General features: G+C 43.0%; 1 protein-coding gene across 1 annotated transcript in view; it reads right to left on the bottom strand.

Moving 5' to 3' along the window:
• Positions 1-17,515, bottom strand: part of LOC122558893 (interleukin-17 receptor E-like) — a 68,877-nt gene extending 51,362 nt beyond the window's left edge. The window contains exon 1 of the mRNA XM_043707809.2: positions 17,240-17,515. Coding sequence (XP_043563744.2) covers positions 17,240-17,362 — 123 coding nt within the window. The 5' untranslated portion in view covers positions 17,363-17,515. The remainder of the gene's footprint in view (positions 1-17,239) is intronic.
• Positions 17,516-27,050: the final 9,535 nt, after the last annotated feature.

Raw genomic sequence — 27,050 nt, forward strand, 5'->3', positions numbered from 1 at the left:
CCCAGGGTATAGCAGGCCTACAGAGAGGGGGATTTTGGATTGAAAATACTTATCAGGGAGGCACTGGATTAGATTCAAAAGCTGGGCACCTGAAAGAAACTGATCAGTTTTCATGGGATCGACGAGCTGTCAACACCCTCTAAAACAGGGAGCTTGTCTTTCAAGGCACAAACTCAGTCTTCAGTAGCTGCTTGTGTACTTCATATCAGGATCAGTAAATACCTCCCAGTATGGAGCAGCAGGTAACAGGTTTGCACATGAGTACACAATTCAGATACATTAACACACTGTCAGAAAAGAAGTCTCCAATAGCAGCGTCTAGCTTTATCTAATGACAGGTGATGTATGAATCCTGCAAATAGTTGCCTTCTGATCTATACTGCCTATGGCAGGAGGGTGCGGCAGAAACCGATGGGTGTCACGCAGAGTTAGAAATGGCAAGAGGGCCTTAATTATGCCTCTTGGATCTTCAACCTCCAGAACCAGATCTGCTCAAAACCTGCAAAGGACAGTGCGGCAGCACTAAGTTGACAGCATTATCCACCCAGCTGATTTTGGATCTGCTATTATTTTGTTTTCCATTGCAAAGGGAGAAGTAGCAACACAAAGATCACAAGTAACTCAAAGTAAGAAAAGGACCTGCAGGTTAAAACATTACCACCATTATAATATATAACATAGGCTCTCAGTTAGCTACTGAGTAACAGATTGATTAGACTGTTTATTACTAGGCCGAATAGTGTTGAGTTTTTAATTACTGGAACATAATCATTGTGGTTAAAGTTAGTCTGCTCTTTACTGTAAGCTGAGCTCAGGGAATATGAAGAGTTTTGTCACTCAGTAACCGCAGTCAAAAATCAGGTCAGTTTAAACTTCAGCAAATCACTTTCTGATACGTTTATCAGAAAGTAAAGATTGGGTGACATGACGCTGATCTGGTTGGCGAAGGGTAATATTAAGAAATATGGCATAAAGGGTATGAAGAAACCTAGAGCATCACAGAATTAGAGCACAGCAAGATGCCTTTCAGCTGTGTGTGTGTATGCAGGCTCTACACATGAACTACTCCCCCACCCCGCCCCACCCCCAATCGTTTTCACATAACCCTGCAAACTTTCTCATTTCAATTAGTTATCGAAGTCCCTTTTTAACAAAAACTTAAATGAATTTGCCATCACCACAATGCATTCCTGGAATGCCTGGAAACTTAGAGAGTAGCCTGGTGCAAGGCAAATGATGAAGAGAACTTCATGAAGGAACTGTTGGGGGTGGATGCCAACCTTATGCCCAGAATGGAAGAATTTAAAATGGCAGAGGGCATGAACATGTCAGGATTGCTTGGGCACCATTTTGACCACCCTGTCCATCCCATTCCGTCGTGAAAAAATGGCCCCAATCATGTTTATATTTTAGAAGGAAACACGTCATTAAGGTATTCACCAACTTCTCATTACCTGTAGGGGTTAGCAACTTGGTCACCAAAAATACAAATCCTGGTCCTATCCAACTCTCCTCTGTACCACCATAGACCACATGCTCAGACTGGACAAGTAAACCAGAATAAATTAAAATGGAATTGTTGGCACTGATACTTCATGACATGACTCAGGAGTACGCAGGTCTGTGGGCAGTCAATTCAGCAGATAATGAGGACTGAGTGGAAAAGGCAATTCATGTTTTCTTTTCATATTGTCTGACGCTCACTGTAATTTTCCTCTTGTTTTTTTAAGCCAACATTTGTGGAAATCTGAAAGACAACTAAGATTAGTGAAGGAATGATGGAGAAGAGATCAGGCATAATTCCTGTTGACTCAAGTACGGAGTTTATGTCATGAGTCAACAGGAAGAAATGCCTGTATCTTACATTTCTGATTTGCCAAAATAAAGCAATTCAGATGAACGGACTTCTCTGAACCAATCTTTAGAGAGGAGTTTGCTATCTGTGGTTTAATTTAAAAAAGGTGCTGAACACATTTTAAAGGAACGTAAGCACTTTGAAACAAGTTTCAACTGTTTTTCAATTTTTTAAAAAATGTTTTCAATTACTAGCAAGCCTTAATGCACAAATTTGCAATGAATTCAGCGTCAGGCAAGCTTAAATCCAACAGAAGTTCCAGTGTGCTCTTTGCCGATATAGAAGGGGACATGGAAGGATAATGCAGTGATCTATAAGGTAGTCTAAAGCAAATTCAGAACTGACTCAAAATGAATTCCAAATGAACAGCTTTGAAAACCAGGGGCAGAAATTTAACAGTCCAGAATAGAAGAGATGAGTTTAGGCGTAAAGTAAAAGTAGATCTGAAGTTTGGCTGTTTGCTGGAATCAGCCCAATCAATACTGTACCTGGAAGAGAAATTAACATAGCTGTGCGAGTCTGTATGTCTAATTGATTTAAACATTCTGTTGCACGTAACTTTTCCAAAACAGATTTTCTGGAGCATGGGCAATTCGCCAGGGAAGGAGATTGATGTGCACTTCATGGTGTCATTAAAGTTCAGATTGTTTAATGTCAGTAAAGTCCAAGTGCTTATAAGTGCTTTGTCACATCTTCGCCTGCCCTGTACATCAACCATTCTCCTTCTGAATGATGGCCCCCAGTGTTTAACAGCCAACCAGAGTATGAAGAGCAGTGGATCCTCAGCAGCGTCTGATGCATTTCCTACACTCTGCCCTCAAACATTCCTCCTCCCTCCCTGAATGAGATGGTTCCCCTTCTATTAAATTTCGAGCCCCTTCCCTCCGCCTTCAAAAGGATCATCATCTGCCATTTCCACCACCAAACACATCTACCTCCCCTTTCCCTTGCCTTGTCAGTACCCTGCAAGGACCATTCTCACTGCAACACCCTAGTCCACTCCTCCATCATTCCTACCAATTCCTCACTTCCCCATGCCACCTTCTCGTACAATCACATAAGATTTAACACTTGCCTGTTTACCTCCTATCAGCTTACTGTCCCCAAAGCCCCAAACATACCTTCCAGGTGAAGTAATAATTTACTTGCACTTCTTTCAATCCAGTTCACTATATTCGCTGCTCACAATACAGTCTCTGTACATTGGCAAGACCGAACACAGACTAGCTGACTGCTTTGTAGAAAATCTCCACTCTCTTTGTAAGTATGATCCAAACCTTCTAGTTGCTTGCCATTTCAATACAACGTCTTGCTGTCATGCTAGTATCTCTGCCCCAGGCCTGCTAGTGTTCCAGCAAAATCAAGGCTTAGGCACTTCACAGCCTTCAGGACTCAACATCAAGTACAATAACTTCAGACCAAGAACATGCACCTCTATTCCAACTGTATCCCCTTCCCTCCTGTCATCTTGCTCACATGCTTTTGCTCTTACAAAGTCCCTATGGTGTGGAAGCAGGACACTTGGCCCATCGAGTCCACGTGAATCCTCTGAAGAGCATCCCACCCAGACCCACCAGCCCAACCCTATCCCTGTAACCTTGCATTTCCTAGGACCCATCCACCCAATCTGCACACCATTGGACTGTGGGAGGAAGCCAGAGCACCTGGAGGAAACCCACGCAGACATGGGGAGAATGTGGGCGGCACGGTGGCACAGTGGTTAGCACTGCTGCCTCACAGCGCCTGAGACCTGGGTTCAATTCCCGCCTCAGGCAACTGACTGTGTGGAGTTTGCACGTTCTCCCCGTGTCTGTGTGGGTTTCCTCCGGGTGCTCCGGTTTCCTCCCACAGTCCAAAGATGTGCAGGTCAGGTGAATTGGCTATGCTAAGTTGCCCGTAGTGTTAGGTAAGGGGTAAATGTAGGGCATGGGTGGGTTGCGCTTCAGCGGGTCGGTGTGGACTTGTTGGGCCGAAGGGCCTGTTTCCACGCTGTAATGTAATCTAATCTAATGTGCAAACTCCACACAGACAATCACCTGAGGGTGGCATTGAACCTAGGTCCCTGGCGCTGTGAGGCAGCAGTGCTAACCACAGAGTCACCGTGCCGTCAATCTGGGCTGACCTTCTTTCCACCGTTTGCACTGGATTACCACCACCTATTTTGCATTCATAACTCCCCCCCCACTAGTCTTAACATAACTCCATAAACCTATAAATTAATCCCCAGGCCTTGATTCTTTCCCATTTCCTCACTGCCATAAGTAACCCAAATATGGACTTCAGTTTTATTTGTTAACCTTGGGGTTATGCTCATTCACTTATGATCCAGATGAACTCTCTAACTAGTCCATCTCAGTGCTCAGAATGCATGAAGTCCACGGAGAGACCATCTTCATCCTTTTCCAGTTACAGTGGAAGGAATGATGGGCCAGAGGCAGGAAAGGCATTTACAATAAGGCTGGGTGCAATCTCAGCAGCTGTCCCACTCCCATCAGCATTGGGTTCAGGGCTGGCAGGTCCACAGTCCACCCTGCCACACTAATGCCCATCTATGCCTTTAATGACCAGTCAAAGGATCTCAAGCCACCACTGCTGGGATCAATGGAGATAGAAAGAGTACAGACCATTTGTTGGTTGGCTATTGACCTAAGGGCACTTGCAAGGGAAAAAGGAGGTTCTAATGAGAGACAGTTCCTGCTGCAGGGAACTAATTCCAGATAAACTGTGTGCTACACTATAGGAAGGATGTCACATGGGCCATCCTCAGGGATAGGCCTCTCACAGGCTTTCCAGCCGCATGTGAGAACCATGCAACCAAAAGAAGATTCCACCCTAAGAGTCTCTGGAAGTCAAAAGAGAAGGAAATGGCTTGGTCCTGGGAAAATAATCTTGACCGTGCTCCATACTGATAGCTTAGTCACCAATTAATTAAAATCAACATGTTTCATTGAAGATGTAAGAAAGGAAAAGTCCATTCGGCCCAAGCAGTCCATGCTGGTGTTAATGATTCACTCAGACCATATAACAGACAGATCTATAATTCTGCCACCAGCCATGTGGCACACATCTGTGACAACATTCACTCAATCTCTTCAATTAAAATCCCTGCCTAACTTGGTCATCTCCCTTTCCTTTGCATGGTGTGCTCTCTGCTGAAAAAGGTGAGGAAACAAAACTAGAGACTGACTGGTCAGATTATTCACACAATGGGCACAGCTCAGCTGGTGAAGGAGACTCATTCTTGATGAAGGGCTCCTGCCTGAAACGTCAATTCTCCTGCTCCTCGGATGCTGCCTGACCTGCTGTGCTTTTCCAGCACCACTCTGATCTCGACTCTAATCTCCAGCATCTGCAGTCCTCACTTTTGCCAAGGAGACTATCAGCCAAGCACAGCAGATTGTGGACAAACTGAGTTGAATGGCAGGAGGAGGAGGTGGGGAATGGGGAGGGGGTGGTTAGGAAAGTGGCCCAGATAAAGCCACTGTCTGGGTGGGTGGTGGTGAATCTCAACAAGATACGAGAACTTCTGATGAAGTTAGTTGGCAAGACAAGATTAATGGTTGCTGGGTGGTGTTGCAGCACAGGATGTAGGTGAATCAACCAAAGTTCTCAATTTTCCTAACTTCTCATTTTACTGCTTTCCACACTATAAGCACAATCAGGGCACAACCAACCTTTTTGGTAGGAGACAGTGAGTTCTGCAGATGCTGGAAATTCCTGATGAAGTGCTTTGGCCCGAAACGTCAATTTTCCTGCTCCTCGAATGCTGCCTGATCTGCTGTACTTTTCCAGGAACACACTCTCAACTCTGACCTTCTTGGTGATCACCTCCTCATGGTGACAGCAACTGGTTCCTTCCTCCCATTGCTGGTGAATCTAGGTTCTCTCTAGTCCATACTGCTCCCAGTCCTTCCACAACCTTAACCATTCGCTCTCTCCATTACTGCACACAGCAGCAAGGGTGTGTATTATCACATGATGCACTGCAGTCACTCAAAATGTTCTTCTATCAGCACATCCCAAACCTCCAATCTCTACTGCCTAGAAGGGCAAGGGCAGCAGATGCATGGGAACACCATGCCACACATTGGAAACTAGTTAATATTTCTTCTCTTTTGCTAGGTCCTGGAAATGCTAGTAATACTCAGCAAGTCAGGTAGCATTGTGGAAAGACAGCTACTGTTTAAGGTCATGATGACCCTTCATCAGTTGTTATATATCTTTGATTCTCTGTCTCTGTTCTGCTGAATACTTCCAACACATTGTCAGAATTCCACTATCTGTACTGTTTTACTTTTGTCTCAGTTTAAATGAGTTAATTCACACAGTATTAACTTGTCTTTGATTAGACCAAAACAATTCTTCAAATCCTAAAAGTAGCAAGAATAGGTCACTTGCCCCAACAGGTCTGTGCCAACACTAATGTTGCAAGTGAGCCTCCATTCACCGTACTTCATCCATGCCTATCAGCACATTCCCTCATTACTTTCTGCTTCACGTACTTATCTGGCTTTGAGTCACTTGCTTGTTGCCAAATTCCTTTTGTGCAAAAGGAATTAAAAATCCTAAGGCTTTTATTTATTGGTGCCTTAAGGAATTAGATAGGTAGAATTTACAGCTCAAACACTGACACACAAGATTAATCAGGGTTTGAGATATTGGTTTGATTTCTTCTTACAGTGTGAGTGAGTGTCATTGGCAAGACCAGTGATTTCTCTTTGCTGAGTGAAGATGGTGGCGTAGTCCATGCACACAAAAGGGGCAGGAGTAGGCCATTCACCTCTTTGAACCTTCTTCACCATTCAATAATAGAGCACAGCTGACCTGACTGTAAGCTCAAATGCTCATTCCCATCTACTCCAATAACCTTTCATCCTCTGCTCTAAAAAAGGAAGTGGTGGAGGCTGGTATAATTGCAACATTTAAGAGGCATTTGGACAAGTATATGAATAGGAAGGGTTTGGAGGGATATGGGCCGGGTGCTGGCAGGTGAGACTAGATTGGGTTGGGATATCTGGTCGGCATGGATGGGTTGGACCGAAGGGTCTGTTTCCATGCTGTACATCTCTAATGACTCTACTCTACTTCTGCTATATGACATGTGCACCCACAGAACTATTAGGAAGGGATTTGCAAGATTTAGACCAACAGAAAAGGAATGGTAACATGGTGCCAAGTTAAGATGCCACGTACTGTTCTGTTTGATATGTATACATGCAAAGTTTCCCTTTGGGAAATAGTAGGGAAGGGTTAGAAGGATTAGAAGACAGATTGTAAAATTCACTTGAACTGCTCCTTCCACGGCCAAACAGTTCTGCAATGGGTTTCTGGGTCAGAAGCAGAAATTGATTCACTAAACCACAAGACCTTCTGATATGAGACCTATAAGGAACTTGCACGTGATTGTGTTCTCAGTCACCTACGGGATTGATAACAGAGCAATTTTGCTTTCACTTTGACTGAATCCCTTCTACTTTTCAACGGCACAAGTCACATTCTACACTCCCCACGTCAACAACAGCTAGGTGAAACGTACAAGATACAAGCAGCTTGCAACCATCTCCAGATGTTTTACTAGTCAACCTGTTCAGAGACGTTACTGTGCAACTTTGAAGCAGATGTGACTTGAACCTAGGCCACCTGCCTCAGAAGTAGGAACAGTACTACTGTGCCATAACATACCTTGCAACCGACTCTAGGAGAAAAACTGCTTTAGAAAAGTTTCCATTCCCCAGCGTTTTGCATGATTGACAGAAAACTGATGGCCCAGTGGTACTATCATTAGATTATTAAACCAGAAACTCAGCTAATGTTCTGGGGACCTGGATTCAAATCCCGCCATGGTTCATGGTGGAATTTGAATTCAATTAAAGAAAATCTGGAATTAAGAATCTACTGATGAAACTCTACTCTCTTGTCGGAAAAACCTTTCTAGTTCACTAATGCTCTTCAAGGAAGGACACCTGCCATCCTCACCTGGTCTCATGCGACTCCAGACCCATAGCGATGTGGTTGACTCTCAACTGCCCTCTGGGCATTAGGGATGGACAACAAATGCTGGGTGCAGCCTTTGATGAGCACATCCCATGAATGAATACATGAATACAAAAAACAAATTGGCTTTTCTCCATGCCAACGAAGACTAAGCTCTTGAGACATTCACTGCTTTGATTTCAGTTGGCGCAATTCATTTTAAATCCATGACCCTCTCTGACAAACTTGGTGTGACCTAAAGTCATTGAGCATCCCTCACTCTACTACAAAGCATGTGCTCCCACTCAGTAGTATCAATCACCACAACATCTCGTCAAAGAAATGAAAATGGATGGACCAACCAACAAAGACAGAAAATATAACAACAGGCACAGCCCTGACAACTCTGCAAAGTCCTCCTTACTAACATCTGGGGGTTGGTGCCAAAATTGGGAGAACCGTCTCACAGACTAGTCAAGAAACAGCCTGATATAGTCATACTCATGGAATCATACCTGGAAGATAATGTCCCAGACCACACCTGAATATGTGTTGTCCCATCAGCAGAACAGACTCAGAGGTAGCAGCACAGTGGTACACAGTCAGGAGGGAGTTGCCTTCAGAGTCCTCAACATTGATTCCAGACTCCATGAAGCTTTATGGCTTCAGGTTAAACAGGGCAAGGAAACCTCTTGCTGATTATCACTTGGAGGGAGCACTGAGGGTAGCAAGCGTACAGACTATACTCTGGTAGAGGGATTTCAGTATTCACCAAGAGTGGCTCGGCAGCAGCACTGGTCAGGTCCTAAAGGAAACAGCTGCCAGACTGGGTCTGCCCTTCTTGAAGAAGGGATATACCTAAAAGGTTGACTTCTCCATCTCCCGATGCTGCCTGGCTTGCTGTGCTTTTCCAGCCTCCTGCCTGTTTACTCTGGAATCCAACATCTTATTGTTGGTGAGGTAATTAACAAGAGGAAAATCATACTGGATCTCATCCTTACCAAAGATGCACATGTTCATGACAGTATTGGTAAGAGTGACCACCACATAGTCCTTGTGGAGACAAAGGCCTGGCCTATCAATGCGACATTTGACTGCACATGTCATCAAGGAGCCCTAACAAATCCAGAACCAATGGGTATTGAGTTGGTTGGAAACATACTTGGAGATAGAAAGATGGTTGCGGTTGTTGGAGGTCAGTCATCTCAACTCCAGGAGTACATCAGGGCAGTGTCCTGGCTTAACCATCTTCAGCTACTTCATCAATGTCCTTCCCTCCATTAAAAAGGTCTGAAGTGGGGATGTTAATCATTATTCACAACTCCTCAGACACTGAAGCAGTTCATGTTCAAATGCAACAAGATTGGACAAGATCCAGGCTTAGATTGACAAGTAACTTGTGCAACACACAAATGCCAGGTTATGATCATCACCAGCAAGAGACAAGCTAACCACCATCCCTTGACATTCAATAGTGTTACTATCACTGAATTCCCCACTAACAACATCTTGGGGCTTACTATTGGCGAGTCCAGTTGAGTTTCTGGTCACAAATTACAAAAGCATGTCAAAGGCTAGGAAAACTGCAGCAAGCAACTCATCTCCTGACTCCCAAAAGCCTGTCCACCATCTACAAGGCACAAGTCAGGAGCGTGATGGAATATTCTCCACCTGCCTGGATGGGTGTGGCTCCAACAATGCTCAAGAAGGTTGGCATCATCCAGAATAAAGCAGCCCCCCCGACTGGCACCATATCCACAAACATCCATTCCCTTGACCATCGACCACCTTTGGTAGCAGCAGTATCTACAAGATGCACTGCAGAAAGGTCCTAGAAGAGCACCTTCTCAATGGAATGCTCACCAATCCCATCTAGAAGGATAAGGGCAGCAGATACATGGGAATACCCCCACCTGCATTTCCTCTCCAAGCCACTCACCATCCTGACTTGGAAATATATTGCCATTCTTTCACTGTCACTGAGTCAAAAGTTGTGGAATTCCCTCCAATAGACAATAGGTGCAGGAGTAGGCCATTCTGCCCTTCGAGCCTGCACCACCATTCAACTTGATCATGGCTGATCATCCTTAATCAGTAACCTGTTCCTGCCTTATCTCCATAACCCTTGATTCCGCTATCCTTGAGAGCTCTATCCAACTCTTTCTTAAATGAATCCAGAGACTGGGCCTCCACTGCCCTCTGGGGCAGAGCATTCCACACAGCCACCACTCTCTGGGTGAAGAAGTTTCTCCTCATCTCTGTCCTAAATGGTCTACCCCATATTTTTAAGCTGTGTCCTCTGGTTCGGCACTCACCCATCAGCGGAAACATGTTTCCTGCCTCCAGAGTGTCCAATCCTTTAATAATCTTATATGTCTCAATCAGATCCCCTCTCAGTCTTCTAAACTCAAGGGTATACAAGCCCAGTCGCTCCAGTCTTTCAGCGTAAGGTAGTCTCGCCATTCCAGGAATTGACCTCGTGAACCTACGCTGCACTCCCTCAATAGCCAGAATGTCTTTCCTCAAACTTGGAGACCAGAACTGCACACAATACTCCAGGTGTGGTCTCACCAGGGCCCTGTACAGCTGCAGAAGAACGTCTTTGCTTCTATACTCAATCCCTTTTGTTATGAAGGCCAGCATGCTATTAGGCTTCTTCACTACCTGCTGTACCTGCATGTTTACCTTCATTGACTGGTGTACAAGAACACCCAGATCTCTTTGTACTGCCCCTTTACCTAAATTGATTCCATTTAGGTAGTAATCTGCCTTCCTGTTCTAGCCACCAAAGTGGATAACCATACATTTATCCACATTAAACTGCATCTGCCATGCATCTGACCACTCACCTAACCTGTTCAGGTCACCTTGTAATCTCCTAACATCATCCTCACATTTCACCCTGTCACCCAGCTTAGTATCATCAGCAAATTTGCTAATGTTATTACTAATACCATCTTCTACATCATTAATATATATTGTAAAAAGCTGCAATCCCAGCACTGATCCCTGCAGTACCCCACTGGTCACTGCCTGCCATTCCGAAATGGAGCCGTTTATCACTACTCTTTGTTTCCTGTCAGCCAACCAACTTTCAATCCAAGTTAGTACTTTGCACCCTAATTTTGCTCACTAACCTTCTATAAGGAACTTTATCAACAGCTTTCTGAAAGTCCAGGTACACTACATCTACTGATCTCCCTTGTCCATCTTCAGAGTTACATCCTCAAGAAATTCCAGAAGATTAGTAAAGCATGATTTCCCCTTCATAAATCCATGCTGACTCTGTCCTATCCTGTTACTACTATCCAGATGTGCCGTAATTTCATCCTTTATAATAGACTCCAGCATCTTTCCTACCACTGAGGTCAGACTAACTGGTCTATAATTTCCTGCTTTCTCTCTCCCACCTTTCTTAAAAAGTGGTACAACATTAGCCACCCTCCAATCTGCAGGAACTGATCCCGAATCTATCGAACTCTGGAAAATAATCACCAACGCATCCATGATTTCTCGAGTTACCTCCTTCAGTACGCAGGGATGTAGACCATCAGGCCCTGGGGACTTATCAGCCTTCAGACCTAACAGTTTCTCCAACACCAATTCCTGGCAAATATAAATTCCCTTCAGTTCAGCTCCTTCAGCCACTGTTACCTCAGGGAGATTGCTTGCGTCTTCCCCAGTGAACACAAATCTGAAGTACCAATTCAAGTCTTCTGCCACTTCTTTGTTCCCCATAATATATTCCCCCGTTTCTGTCTTCAAGGCCCAATTTTAGTCTTAACCATTTTTTGGCCTTTCACATACCTAAAAAAGCTTTTACTATCCTCCATTATATTTTTGGCCAGTTTACCTTCGTACCTCATTTTTCTCTGCGTATTTCCTTCTTAGTAATCCTCTGTTGTTCTTTAAAAGCTTCCCAGTCCTCCGCTTTCCCACTTATCTTTGCTATGTTATACTTTTTCTCTTTTAACTTAATATGTTTCTTAACTTCCCTCGTTAGCCACAGCTACCCATGCCTCCTCCTAGGATCTTTCTTCCTTTTTGGAATGAACTGATCCTGCATCTTCTGCATTATACACAGAAATATCTGCCATTGTTCCTCCACTGTCATCCCTGCTAAGGTATTGCACCATTGAACTTTGGCCAGCTCCTCCCTCATAGCTCCATAGTTCCCTTTATTCAACTGAAATATTGTCACTTCCGATTGTATCCTCTCCCTCTCGAATTGCAGATTGAAGCTTATTGTATTATGGTCACTACTTCCCAATGGCTCCTTCACTTCGAGGTCCCTGATCAATTCTGGTTTGTTGCACAATAACAGATCCAGAATTGCCTTCTCCCTGGTCGGCTTCAACATCAGCTGTTCTGAGAATCCATCTCGGAGGCACTCCACAAAGTCTCTTTCTTGAGGTCCAATACCATCCTGATTCTCCCAGTCTACCTGCATGTTGAAATTCCCCATAACAACTGTAGTGACATCTTTGCGACAGGCCAATTCAGATCCTGATTCAACTTTAATCTGACATCCAGGCTACTGTTTGGGGGCCTGTAGATAACTCCCATGAGGGTCTTTTTACCCTTAGAATTTCTCAGCTCTATCCATACTGACTCTACATCCCCTGATTCTAGGTCCCCCCGCGCAAGGGACTGAATATCATCCCTGACCAACATGGCCACTCCACCCCATCTGCCCGTCAGTCTGTCCTTACGATAGCACGTGTAGCCTTGAATATTCACGTCTCAGTTATCCCCACAATATCGTATCTGCCAATTTCCAAAAGAGCCTCAAGCTCATCCATCTTATTTCTAATGCTTCGTGCATTCATATATAGTATTTTTAATTTGTTACTGCTCTCACCCTTCCCATCAACTCCTATTTCACTCAACCTTACAGCATGATCCCTTTTTGAGTTTTCTGCTTCATTGAAACAGTTGTCTTTCTTGACTTCCCTTGTTCTAATTTTTCCTTCAATTTCCTTCTTAAAACATCCAGTTTGTCCCCTCCCCCCCACTACTTAGTTTAAACGTAGCAAACCTGCCTCCCAGAATGCTGGTCCCCAACCTATTAAGGTGCAAACCGTCTCTCTTGTATAATTTATGCTTACCACAAAACATACCCCAATGATCAAAGAATTTAAATCCTTGCTTCCTGCACTAGTTCCCCAGCCACACGTTCAAGTCCATTATTTCCCTGTTTCTGGCCTCACCAGCCCGAGGAACTGGAAGCAAACTGGAGATAACCACCCTGGACGTCCTGCTTTTCAGCCTTCTTTCTAGTTCTCCAAAGTCCCGCTGTAGTATGTTACTCCTCCGACATCATTGGTGCCGACATGTACCATCACCTCTGGCTCTTCACCTTCGTCCTTGAGGATTTCCTGCACTCTGTCTGTGATGTCTGTAACCCTGGCAGCAGGAAGGCAACACACCATCCTTAAGTCCCACCTGCTGCCACAAAAACCCCGGTCAGTTCCTCTCACTACGGAGTCCCCTATTACCACGGCTCTGTGCGATGTCCGACTCTTCCGCTCTGCCTCCACGCCAACTTTTGATTGACAGACCTGGCCGCCTCACGGACTGGCAGTGTCATCTGTCTCTACATAAGGGCAGTGTAGATCCACTCACAGCAAGTGGACTGCAGCGGTTCAAGGAGGAAGTGCACCATCTTCTCAAGGGCAACTAGGGATGGGCAATAAATGCTGGTCCAGGTATCATGAATGGATTAAAAAAACTGGCCTTCACAAACAGGAGACAAAGGATTGGGAGTGATGTTAAAAATAGCCCCAGGAGAATACTTTACAACAACAATTGATGCTTCCTTGGTGCTTTAATTCAAGTATTGGCACAAAGCCTGAACGTGCTTATGCATTCAAAGTTAGAGACAAAAAATACTGGAGATACTGGAATCCAAGATAGACAGCAGGAGGCTGGAAGAACACTGCAAGCCACGTAGCATCCGGAAGTGGAGAAGTCAATGTTTCAGCTGCAACCCTTAAAATACTGTGGAATAACTGAAATAAAGATGAAAAATGCTGGAAGTATCAGTACATCTGACTGCATCCAGAGGGGAGAAGAGATCTGGGTTAGATCATTGACTTTTCATTCCGGCCCACCTCCTTTTCTCTGATCTACATACCTCCTACTTGACATTTACTCCAAGTGAAATGGAAATAAAGCTACAAAACCAGCAGCAAAACTAAAACGTCATAAAGAAAATTCCAGCACTTTTACAAGTTTCGTCCTGCTCCCAATTTCCTGAATGCATCAAGAAAAGCTGGACTTTACATAAAATCTCCTCAGTTAATGTTTAACACTGTGATCACCTAATTACAACTTCAATTCCATCACTTTTCCAGCTCAAATCACATTCTTGTGCTTTGATATTGACGTTGTTGCATTCGATGGTCTCACTTTCTTAAGGAAGAATTGTTTCACCCAGGGAACAGTGGGTATCTGGAACTCACTGCCAGAAAGGGTGGTAAACAGAGGAGCCATCTGGGACCAGAGTGGACAGGTGCTTGGAGGTAGGTAGATATGATTGATAAGCAGTGCAGACATGAAGGACCAAAGGGCCTGTTTCCATGCTGTACAACTCACATTTTCCTGTAATATTAGACCTTGAAAACAGCTACCATCTAATCCTTTTTATTATGGTGATTCATTTAGAAAAGTAATAATATGTTGTTCAATAACTTGGTTGGAAAATGCTTTGTTCAGCATAAAACTGTAAATAAAGTTATTTCTGTCTGCAAATGAACTTTAACACAGGCTCAAGGAACAGCACTTCATCTTAAACACTGGCACTTTGCAGTCCTTTGAACTCAATATCGAGTCTGACAATTTTAGATCCCAACCTTTGCCTTTATCTTGTCATTTGTTTTGGTGTTTTGTTTGGTTGATTACTGTATTCAAATGGTTTTTAATGTAGCCATTCATACCTCTTTTGCATCTAACTTTTCTTATTTTACCATATCCATTACCAAACTCTTTAACATGTTGCATCAAGAAAATATTCATTGTTTAATCTCCCCTGCCTTCTATCTTATCACAGAACTTTCCACACCCTCTCCTCTCTTACACTGTCTTAAAAACATAGTTTTGTGGCTACTGAATTCTGCGCAATTAGCCCACCTCAATTCCCCAAAGCATGTCTACCATCTACAAGGTATTAATTAGGAATGTGGGATAGAATACTCTCCATTTGCCTGGATGGGTACCACTCCAACAATATACAAAAAGCTTAACAGCATACAGGACAAAGCACCTGTTTGACTGGCACCCCATCTATCATCTTCAACATTCACTTCCTTTCCATTGGTGCTCAATGGTAATACTGTATACCATCTACAAGATGCACTGCAACAACTCACCAAGGCTCCTTCAACAGCACCTTCTATGCCACAACTTCTGCCATCTAGAAGGACAGGACAGCAGCTACATGGGAACATGAGATGTACAATAAATGCTGGTCCAGCCCAAAATGTTTCATTAGTGTGGAGACACATCACAGGCTCAGTTCACCAACTCTGGGCCACAGCAGTGACTCTTGGCCACAAACAGATTTAATCACCATTGCTCAGACAACACGGTCAGAAATCAAATCTGTATTAAAATAATTTAAGTTTCAGCTTTGAGGTCACCTTATGCCATAAATCGACTGATATTGTAGATGAAAGGCAATCAATTTTGATAAGTAGATTAAAACTCTTCACCTGCCCGCTTGCAAAAGAATAACATAACACCCCACCACACCTCTACATGTTTGGGAAATGCATGTTCATGCTCCTGTCCAGATTGTGCCAGTTCTTCCATATTTCAATAAGAGCAAGTTCAGTATTTTTGGGGGTGAGGTTCCCTAAACAAGATTAGCAAAATATCCTTATATTTGTGCTGCATTTTTCATTACTTGATTAGATAATGGGCATTTTCTGTGGCGTTCCTTAATTCTACACCTTAGATTCAGAAAGTACAACCTCTAATATTGTTGAACCACATTGTACGGTCTTGTGTTTATTTACACCCACATGTGCAATGTTACAACAGGACTGTTAGCTCTTGCACTTGTCAGTGGATGATACTAAAGTGTAAACATCATAAAGTGCTAGTCAAGAGCAATTTTGTAACTTTCCATTGGATTAGAAAAACATACAGTACTGTTTCTCAAATCCACATCAATTTCTGCAGCCCCCAGTTGCTAAAACAGCTCTTGCTTTCATTTCATCTCCCTCCCATTGGTTTACACAGGGGACTTCTCCTTATCCATTGAATATACACAAGGAATTATGGGGTATTCCTTTAATGTATACAGACAACCAGGGCTCTTGTGATGCATAGGTAGTGTCCATAACTCTGAGCCAGGAGGCCTGGGTTCAAGTCCCACCTGCACCAGAGGTATCACATTTCTGTACAAGTTGATTAAAACAGTTACAATAATCATCCATTTAATGTGGATCAGTGGTGCTGGAAGAGCACAGCAATTCAGGCAGCATCCGAAAAGCTTCGAAATCGACGTTTCGGGCAAAAGCCCTTCATCATCCATTTAATGTGCACAGGCGTCATTTTTTAGCCCTTTAAATAGTGTACTTCCTCAGGTGTACTTTTAAGTATATGCAGAAGGTTGAATTGAATTTGTCGTCACGTGTCGAGTATGCATTGTTGGAAAAGCACAGCAGGTCAGGCAGCATCCGAGGGGCAAGAGAATCGACGTTTCAGGCATAAGCCCTTCATCAGGAATCAGCCCTTCCTAATGAAGGGCTCTTGCCCGAAACATCAATTCTCCTGCTCCTTGGATGCTGCCTGATCTGCTGTGCTTTTCCCAACACACTCTGGACTCTGATCTCCAGCATCTGCAGACCTCACTTTCTCCGTGTTGTCACGTGTACTGAGGCACAGTGAAAAACTTTGTTTTGTGAGCAATGAAGGCAGATCACAGAGTTAAGTAGCATAGATCAGTAAATGATAGGTAACAGCAGCAAAAATAAACACACAGGCACAGGTGAACGTTAAGAGTTTGAGAGTCCGGTATATTCAGAACAGACATTTAGCCCACTATGATAGAAATGTGATCCAACTTAGAATATACAAGCTACGAATCTTCAGTCTCAGATCATTGTTCCCTAGTTGTAGAACTGTACAGTCTTGCATATACTATCTACAAAAATACATCAGTCAGGATAGGCATACCTCTGTATAGGAAGGCACAGTGAGTGTTACCTATTTATAAGCATTTCATGTGGCAGTAATTTAAACCTGACTCAATATTTTCTAGTAAGTAAAAATGATTAATGTGGTGTGGTCGGTATTGACATGGTGGGCCGAAGGGCCTGTTTCTTTGCTGTGGACTAACTCTTGTTAGTTTGTTTGAAGCATCCTTGCCCTCCCCAACCCCCACAGTAAAGCGGTAGGAGTTACCTGCTGTCCTCCTGAGTCGCCGTAAGCAGTCCGCCTGGTAATTTTCCTCACCTCACAGTGGCCCCTGTACAGGACCGAGCTGACCAAACACAGTGAAAACAGGCGCCTGCAAACAGAACCCATTGAAACTCCGCCGAAAAGGATTTACAGGCAAAGGGCTCTCACGTTCAGCCACAGAATCACAGCAGACGAACAGGACAAAGGCGCTCAACCTGTGGCTGAGGAACTCGTGAGTCGTTCTGACGCTGTTGGAAACAATCTCATCTCAAACTCTGAAAGCGGAGGAACCTGAACACTGTACATTCAGAATCCCGACACACACCCTCGCTCAAGATTTCTTAAAGGGGCAGTGCCCGTGTCAGCTTTGTATCTGAGTGCTCTGAAAAGCAAGAGGATCAGCCTGCAGGGGACTCCTCTGACTAACAACATGCAAACTTACACAGGGGCCTGACAAATTATAGGTGGCCAAAAGTAATCGCTCAGGCATTTGGTCCTGTAACTACATTCTAGGATGTAGGTTTGCTCGCTGAGCTGGAAGGTTCATTTCCAGACGTTTCGTCACCCTACTAGGTAATATCTTCACTGAACGTGTGGAAATGAACCTTCCAACTCAGCGAGCAAACCTACATCCAAAACCTCAACCTGAGCTACAAATCTTCTCAAAACTCACTACTACACTATAGTGCAGGGCTATGAGTTCAAGTTACTTTGATTTTTTTTCCATGGAGGGGAAGGTGGTTTGGACTTACCTTCTAGACAAGTTTTTTTATTAATCCCTCTTTAGTCATAGTTTCCCTTCTTTACACTACCTGTTTACGTGAGTCACTATACTAGACTGGTTGCATACCACAATCTCTGTTGCAAGTTGTCAAAAATCATGAAAAATACTCATCTCTAACTGGCTGATAAAAAGGAACCAGGGAACCCACAGAACAAAACAGAGAACAGTTCTCCCTTCTGTTTTTACCCTTGCTGTACCTGGAAATGATGCTGCCTGGCACTTCTCTGCCCAAGAGAACACACTGCAGAAGTGAAGGGGAATGTATGTATGTTTGTGTGTATACCACCCAGAATGGGATGTAGTGCAGGGGGTTCAAACAAACATGCAACACTGTTTAGAAGCTCTTTGTACCCATGAGAAGGAAAGGCTCCACTTCACAGCCATGGGTATCAAAGGATGTAAGGGTCAGAATCCAATTAAAACAAAAAATTGCAAAGAACAGTACAGATCCCACAGAATGGGACAGATACAAATACCAACAAAGGGCCACAAAGGAACAGTTACAAAGGATTGGGACAGGAAACTTGCCAGGGACATAAAAGACAATAAAAAGAGATTTATAGTTATAAAGTGAAAGCGGCTGGGTAAAAGTACTATTGAAGGCTGAGTGAGGATGTTGTCAATGACCATGGGGAAACGGCATCGTGCTGAACAATTATCTTGCTTCAGTATTCACAGCAGAAAACAAGGATAGCTTGCTAGAACTCCCAAAGAATCAGGGACACGGTCTAAGTATATTTAGCTTAAGTAAATCATCAATATTGGGGAAATGAATGGGACCTGAAGAATTACAAGTTCCCAGGACCTGACGGTTTCCATACATGGGTGTTAAAGAGGTTAGGAGAGCACATTGCTAATGCACGTTACGCCCTAACCATAACCTTACAGAGTTCCCTGGATTCAGGAGTTGGATCTCTGGATTGGAAAGTTGGCCATGTCACACCACTTATTAAGAAGGGTGACAGAAGGAAACGACGGAATTACGGACCAGTTAACCTGACATATGTAGTGGGGAAATTGTTGGAGACTAGGATCAATGGTGGGGTAACTGATCACATTGAAAATTTTCAGTTAATCAAGGAGAGTCTTCATGGATTCACGAATGTAAGGCATGAATGGCAAACCTCCTACAGTTTTTTGAAGAAGTGAAAAGTGGTGGACAGAGGTAAGTTGATGGATATGGACTTCCAGACCGAGACTATTAGCTAAGGTGGAAGCCCACAGAATTGTGGGTAAACTACTGACATGGATAGAAAATTGTTTCAAGTGAAAGGAAACAGATTTGGAATAATGGGTAAGTATTTCAATTAGCAGATGTGTTTAGTGATGTCCCACAGGGATCGGTGTTGAGACCTCAATTAATCACAATATTCATTAACAACTTGGATAATGGCATAAAAAGTCAGAAGTCCAAATTTTGCTATGGCACAAAATTAGGCAGCATTGCAGACAATGTTGGCATTAGCATAAAATTACAAGATATTGATAGATTAGGTGAATGGGCAGATGAAATCTAATGTAATTAAGTGAGAGGTTATCCATTTTGGACCGATAAAGGATAGAACAGGGTAAATACAATGGGTGTCCAACGAGATTTGGGGGCTCAGATGCATAGAATAGTCACAAAAGTATTTAGAATGATGGCCTTCATATTTAAAGGGCTGGTGTATAGGCATATAGGCATTATCCTGCAGTTATACAAAACCCTAACTAGACCCCAGTTAGAGTGCACATGAGCAGATCTGAGCACCACCAGCTTTGGATGGATGGTTTGACCCAGCAGAGAGATCAATGCAAGTTTACAGGATTGATAGCTCAGTTCTGAGGAAGGGTCACTCAACCTGAAACATTAACACCGACTTTTTTTTCCCACAGTTGCTGAGCTTTTCCATTCCCAGCAACTTCTGTTTTTGTAACGAGGATGATACCTGGACTTCAGGGGTTTAAGTTATGAGGAGAATTTAGACAAATTAGACATTTATTCTTTAGAAGGTCTAATCAAGATCTTCTTGATATTAACAGAGAATGACATGGTAATTAAAGATAAACTATTTAAACTGGTTGACGTTTCTAGAACCGGGGCATAGTCTGACAATTAGGGCCAGGTTGTTCAGGAGAGATGTTAGAAAGCAGTCCTACGTGCAAAGAATATTGGAGGTTTAGAACTCTCCTCCTCAAATGGCAGACAGTGCTAATTCAATTTTAAATCTGAGGTAGATACATTTTTATGAAGTGAGGGATATAGACCCAAGGCTAGCATATGGATTTAGGCTACAGATCAGCCATGATCTGATTGAATGGTGGACCTGGTTTGAGGGACTGAATGGCCTACTCCAGTCTCTATGTTGATGTTGGGTGCAGCTGGTACTCTCCCCACCTGCTAATGGTGTGGGGTCATAGTCAGTCAGCTGAAACTGTCTGCCAGTCACTTGGGTGAGGATGCAGCTACACTGGTTGCAGTCCAAGCGCAATTCACATCTTTCAGGAGGAGTGGCAGATGGAGTTGAATTTAGATAAACCTTAGGAAAAGTGTTTTGACTCTGACGTTGCATTTTGATAGAGCAAATCAGGGCAGGACTTATACATTTAATGGTAGGGTCCTGGGGAATGTTGCCAAACAAGAAGCTCTTGTGGTGCAGGTTCAGAGTTACGTGAAGATGGAGTCACAGGTAAATAGGATACTGAAGAAGGCATTTGCTTTGCTTGCCTTTATTGCTTTGAATAGAGCAGTCATGTAGCAGCTGTACAGGGCATTGTTTAGGCTAATTGAATTGAATTGAATTTATTGTCACGTGTACCGAGGCACAGTGAAAAGCTTTGTCTTGTGAACAATACAGGCAGATCACAGAGTTAAGTAGCATAGATAGTAAATAATAGGTAAACAGTGGTAAACACAAGAACACAGGTACAGGCAAATGCTAAACGTTTGTGAGTCTATTCAGCATTCTAACAACAGTAGGATAGAAACAAAACCGGCTGGTGCATGTGTTCAGGCTTCTATACCTTCTCACCGATGGTAGTGGTTGCAGAAAAACATGCCAGGGTGGGATGGATCTTTGAGAATGCTGGTGGCCTTTCCTCGACAGCGGGCCTGGTAGGTGGATTCTATAGATGGGAGATTGGCCTTTGTGATTGTCCGGGCGGAGTTCACCACTCCCTGAAACCATCTCCAATCTTGAATGGTTCAGTTGCCATACTAGATAATGATACGTCCAGATAGAATGCTCTCGATGGCGCACTTATAAAAGTTGGCAAGGATATTCACCGTCATTCCAAATTTCCTCAGCTGCCTGAGGAACAAGAGACATTGTTGGGCCTTTGTAACCAGTGCATCCACATGAAGAAGCCATTGTTGTGGATGACCTCTCCCTGGAGCTTGACACTCTCCATTCGTTCTACCTCTGTGCTGTTAATAAGTAAGGGGGCATGAGTAACATCCCGCCGAAAGTCAATAATGAGTTCTTTGGTTTTGCCAGCATTGAGAGCTAGGTTGTTCTCAGTGCATCATTTTTCCAGGTCTTCCACCTCACATCTGTAGTCTGTTTTGTCGCCATCTGAGATTCGACCGGCTATGATGGTGTCAAACTTGTAAATGGCATTAGTCTGGTATTTAGCGACGCAGCCATGGGTATACAGTGAGTACAGTAGGGGGCTGAGTATGCACCCCTGGGGGGTCCAGTGTTGAGTGTTAGTGAGGATGAAATATTGTCCCCAATCTTCACTGATTGTGGCCTGTGGGTCAGGAAACTGAGGATCCAGTTGAAGAGAGTGGGGCTTAGTCCAAGATCACTAAGTTTAATAATCAGTCTCGAGGGAATAATAGTGTTGAAGGCTGAACTGTAGTCAATGAGTAGGATACTGCATTCAATTCTGGTCTCCTTGCTATAGAAAAGATGTTATTAAACTTGAAAGGGTGCAGACAAGATTGACAAAGATGTTGCTGGGGTTGGAGATTTTGATCTGTAGGGAGAGGCTGAATAGGCTGGGGCCCTTTTCCCTGGAACATCAAAGACTGAGGGGTGACATTATGGATGTTTATAAAATCAAGGGGGGCATGAATATTCAGCCAAAGTATTTTTCCCAAGGTAGGGGAGTCCAAAACTAGTGGGCATTGGTTTAAGGTGAAAGGGGAAAGATATAAAAGCGGCATTATTTTCACACAGAGGGATGAGATGCCAGAGAAAGTGGTGGAGGCTGGTACAATTACAACATTTAAAAGGTGGCTGGATGGATACGTGAATACGAAGGGTTTTGAGGGATGTGGGCCAAATGCTGGCAAATGGGATTAGATTAATTTAGTAAATCTGGTCAGCATGGAAGAGTTGGACCGATGGGTCTGTTTCCATGCTGTATATCTCTATGACTCTACGATACGTAAGGAGACAAGTTGGTCTAAGCACTTTCAGAACACTGGAGTGAGTAAAAACAAAACATGACCTAAAAAACACCCAACTTTCAAATCTCATGGATAGCAATGAGCCACAAACCACAACAGAAACGCCTCAATGAGTGATTCTGAAACAATCAGGTTTGCATAGGTGACAGAAAATCAGGTCACAGACCAAAGTGACAGCAATGCTGAAAAAGCACCAACAACCCTCAAAAGCTTAACAGGAACATGTGAAAATCTTGTCATATACGTGACATCTGAGCTCTGAATAAATGTGAGTATGTGTGCAAAGGTAACCTTTCAGGGGGAGGAGGGTATATAATGTCACTATGCTAGACACTCAAGACAACGCTGGTGGTATATAAGTACATTTAATTAATCTGGAATTAAACGTGAGTCTCAGGAATGGTTCCAAAACCATAGGAACACAGGAGTAGGCCATTTGTCCTCTTGCGTTTGCTCCACTATTCACCTGACAAAGGAGCAACTCTCAGAAAGCTTGTGATTTTAAATAAACCTGGTGGACTATAACCCCTGGTGTCAGGAGAAAGTGAGGTTTGTGGATGCTGGAGAGTCAGATTCGAAAAGGATGATGCTGGAAAAGCACACTAGGTCAGGCAGCAAGTGAGTCAACGTTTCAGGCATAAGCCTTCTTCAACTATAATCTGGTGTCATGTGACTTCCGATTTTGACCACTACTCACTGGGGTACCTGCTGCCATTGTTCTCACTGGAAGAGAATCCCACAAACATGCCTCAGAAAAAAAAACGTTTGCCTCATCTACCTTAAGATGATTGCTGCTTATTTTTAAACTGTATGCTCTAATTTTAGTCAACTCCTTAAGAGGAAAGATCTTCATGGGATCCACCTAATCAATCTTCCTCAGGATCTTTTACATTTTAATGTGATCACTTTTCATTTTTCTAAAATCAATGGATGTACCTTAACATACTTTCATAAAGTAAGCCGTTCTCCATAAAATAAGCCCTTAATCCCAGGAATGAGGGAGTGAACCTACTTTTAATTGCCACAGTTATACCACTTTCAAACAAGGTGACAAAAACCATACGTAGTATTCAATATGTGCTCTCATCAATGCCCTGTGTAGCTTCAGTAAATCTTCCCTACTTATATTTTACATTCCCCTTGAAATAAATAACATCTCATGTTGCTTTTCTGATCACTTGCTGTACCAGCATACTAACATTTGCATTGTTGTGTACCAGAACACCCCCAACTCTGTCTGTAACACTAGGGTTCTGCAGTCTCTCTTTGTCAGTAAAAATAATTTAGTCAGGAGAGTGTTAGACTGAAGATCTAAAAGTCCCTGGTTCAATCCTGGGTTAAGGCAGCAGAATAAGCAGTACCTTACTGTGTTTAGAATTGAGATGAGGAGAAATGTCTTCAGCCAGAGAGTGGTTAGTCTGTGGAACTCATTGCCACAGAGGGCTATGGAGGCTGAGTCATTGAGTGTATTTAAGACAGAGGTAGATAGGTTCTTAGTTGGTGAGGGGTTCAAGGGTTGTGTGGAGAAGGCAAGAGAGTGGGGTTGAGAAGCATATCAACCATGATCAAATGGTGGAGCACACTTAATGGGCTGAATTCTCCTCCTAAGTCTTTCCCCATTTAAACAGTATTTGCTTTTCTATCCTTCCTGCCAAAGAGGACAAGTTGATATTTTCCTATCGTGTACCATCTGTCAAAATTCTGTCCAATTGCTCAAGCTATCTATATTTGATTGACTATCTTGTCATAAAAAATGATGAAAAAGAAATTGACTCCATTTGAGGAGGGAAATCTTTAATCTTTACCATTTGGCTTACATGTGAATCCAGATCCACAGTATTGTGATTGACTCCAAGCTACCCTCTGAAATGGCCTAATTGTACCAAAACTTAGGACTCTTCCCAAGAATGTTTTTGCACAGAGTGTATCAAAGTTTTCATCAGGTGATCTGAATTGGGCACCAATGATTGGTGCTTTGTTTAAATTAAATGATCTTGTTGGAATAACTGGATAGAGGTAAAAAGAACTGTCATTATGGTGTTGGGTAACTGATTAATGAGTTGAAGAATTGAGTAAAAGATTAGTGTGTTGCTGCAGCCTGACTATAACATTAACGAATTAAATTACCCATCAGTGTGCATCTTAACCAATTAAAGCCCCATGGGCCAGTGAACAGAGTAAGCAGAATTCTAGACCTCATACCATCATGTGAAGACCAGAACCTGCAATGTTTGTGAATCAGCTCATTATCTTCAGCCAGTGTAGCTGTCTGCCTGGTCCAGTCACTCTCTGTTCCTCTGGATACAACTTTATTGAGAAGAGTATGGAGTTTTTGAATTCCTCAAAAAGAATTAGTTCATGGAGGCCTTTGTCAGAGGTTTCAGCCTTAAATTCATGTACCCACTGGTCAAAAACAAGCTGCTAGAACCTTTCAAATTCCATGTGAGTCTAGTCAGGCAGTTTCCTGATGTTGTTGCAGGTGCACTAAGGCTATGCGATTAAAATAGCCATTTTTTTAAAACTTAGTAGTATTTGCTTCAAGCAAGTGTAAATAAACTTTATACTTTGTCTCCGAAAGCCTACTCTGCAAATGTCTCCGCTATAGAGAGCAGGTCACCGAGTATATTCATGAAAGCGATTGAGAAATACTTAGATATTAACGCCATCAAGGAATAAAGAGAAAAAGTGGGATGTATATTTTTATTCACTTGTGGTACTGCCTGGGGCATCAGTTATTGTCCATCCCTAGTTGCCCTTGAGATGGTGGTAGTGAGCTGCCACCTTGAGTTGTAGGTGGATCTATAATGCACTAGGGAGACAATTCCAGGATTTTGACACAGTGACAGTGAAGGAACAGCGACAAATCAGGGTAGAGTATGGCTTGGAGAGGAATTTGCAGATGGTAGTGTTCCCATATATCTGCTGCCCTTGTCCTTCTAAATGGAAATAGTCATGGGCTTGGAAGGTGTCTGAGCATCTTTGATGAATTTCTGCAGTGCATTTTCTGGATAAGACACATTGCTACTACTGAGCATCAGTGGTGGAGTGATTGAATGTTTGTGGATATGGTGCGAACAAGTCAGCTGCTTTGTCCTGGATGCTGTCAAAGTTCTTGAGTGTTGTTGAAATTGTATTCATCCAGGCAAGTGGGGAGTATTCCATCACAATCCTGACTTGTGCTTTTGTACATAATGGTTAAGCTTTGGAGGGTCAAGAGGTGTATTATCCACTGTCATATTCTTAGCCTCTGAACCAAAGAGTTGTCTTTGAGATAGAGGAGCAGCCATGACTATATTGAATGATGGAGCAGTTTCAAAGGGCCATATGGCCTCTTCCTGCTCTTGATCTCTATGGCTATGCAGTATTGTTGGACTGGCCACTTTAACTGCTATGTTACAAACTCCATCCTTAAGCCTGAACTAGGGGTATCTCCCTGGGATGCAGAATGGTTGCAATTCCTCAGTTCAAGCTGTCTTAGTTCAAACTCCATTTTCCTGCTATTTCTCCTGAAATTCTCTCACTTCCCTCCTTGTTCTTTCTTTCCTTTCCGATTTCTCCCTCCCTCTTTCCTTTTCCTCTCTACCTTTGTCTTTCTTTTTCGTGACATTTCCACTGCTCCAATTTTAATTTTCCTACCACTATTCCCTTTCATCATCCTTTAGCCAACCCTTTTAAAATTTTGGGTTTTTGTGCTTTCGGGCTAAAGTCTGAATCCTCAGTTCTTCATACAGCCTTTTAACTGATCGAGGGACATAACTTTTAAATCCTCAAAAGTAGTTTCCATAATTCTGCTTGGAGCAAGTTGACATCAATTTCTATACTGTTGAAATGCAAACTCAAGAATGACGTATTGTATTTTTCAAATTTTAAATGTTACAATTTCCCCACTCTAAGTTTTGTCAAATCTCAAATAAGCCCTCAGTTTATGACCTGGGAGAGATTCTCCAGGTTGTTACATATCCAGACAGAATAACTCAAACTATTCAAGTTCCTCAATGAGGAGGGAGAAACTGATTCCTTTTCTTCATTCACATACATTCTTTTTAGTCCCAACAAGGTTAATTTAAGAGACATTTCTTCCTTGTGATTGCCTTTTTCCCAGACCAAATCAATTTATATTTTAAAAGGAGCCAATTTAACCATGTTTCCTTGGCTCAACAAAAGAGTGAGCGTATTAGTTGCTAAATACAAGAAGTAATAGCATAACACAACACACACACACACATCGATTAGGAATAAGAAATGAGTCAAAAATAAAGTAAAAACACATTTGAATCAGTTTCTTTGAACAATTCTTGAAAGTAAATCATGGAACGTTGATAGTTGAAGTTGATTACAGTTGAAATCTTTGTTGTTTCTATTGGCAGCTGGCTGGTAGCAGTCAGGAGTAGAGTCCATCTTAGCTGGTTCCATCTAATTGGCTTGCTGGCTAGTTGGCTTCTCACACTCAGCAAAGGAATCCTTTTACCTGCAACATAGAGGTGACTAGTGGCCAATTCTTTGACTGTGACCTTCACTGCTTACTAACACTTGAATCCAAACTTATGGCAGCCATGGTTCACTAGCACACACAGACCATGGTTACAGTTAGTTTTTAATCCTTTTTTGTATATTTCTGAAAGGGCTAATCATAA

Source organism: Chiloscyllium plagiosum, unplaced genomic scaffold (genome assembly GCF_037043375.1).
Source record: "Chiloscyllium plagiosum isolate Xiang-an unplaced genomic scaffold, Cpla_swu_hap1 HiC_scaffold_14, whole genome shotgun sequence".
Classification (NCBI taxonomy): domain Eukaryota; kingdom Metazoa; phylum Chordata; class Chondrichthyes; order Orectolobiformes; family Hemiscylliidae; genus Chiloscyllium; species Chiloscyllium plagiosum.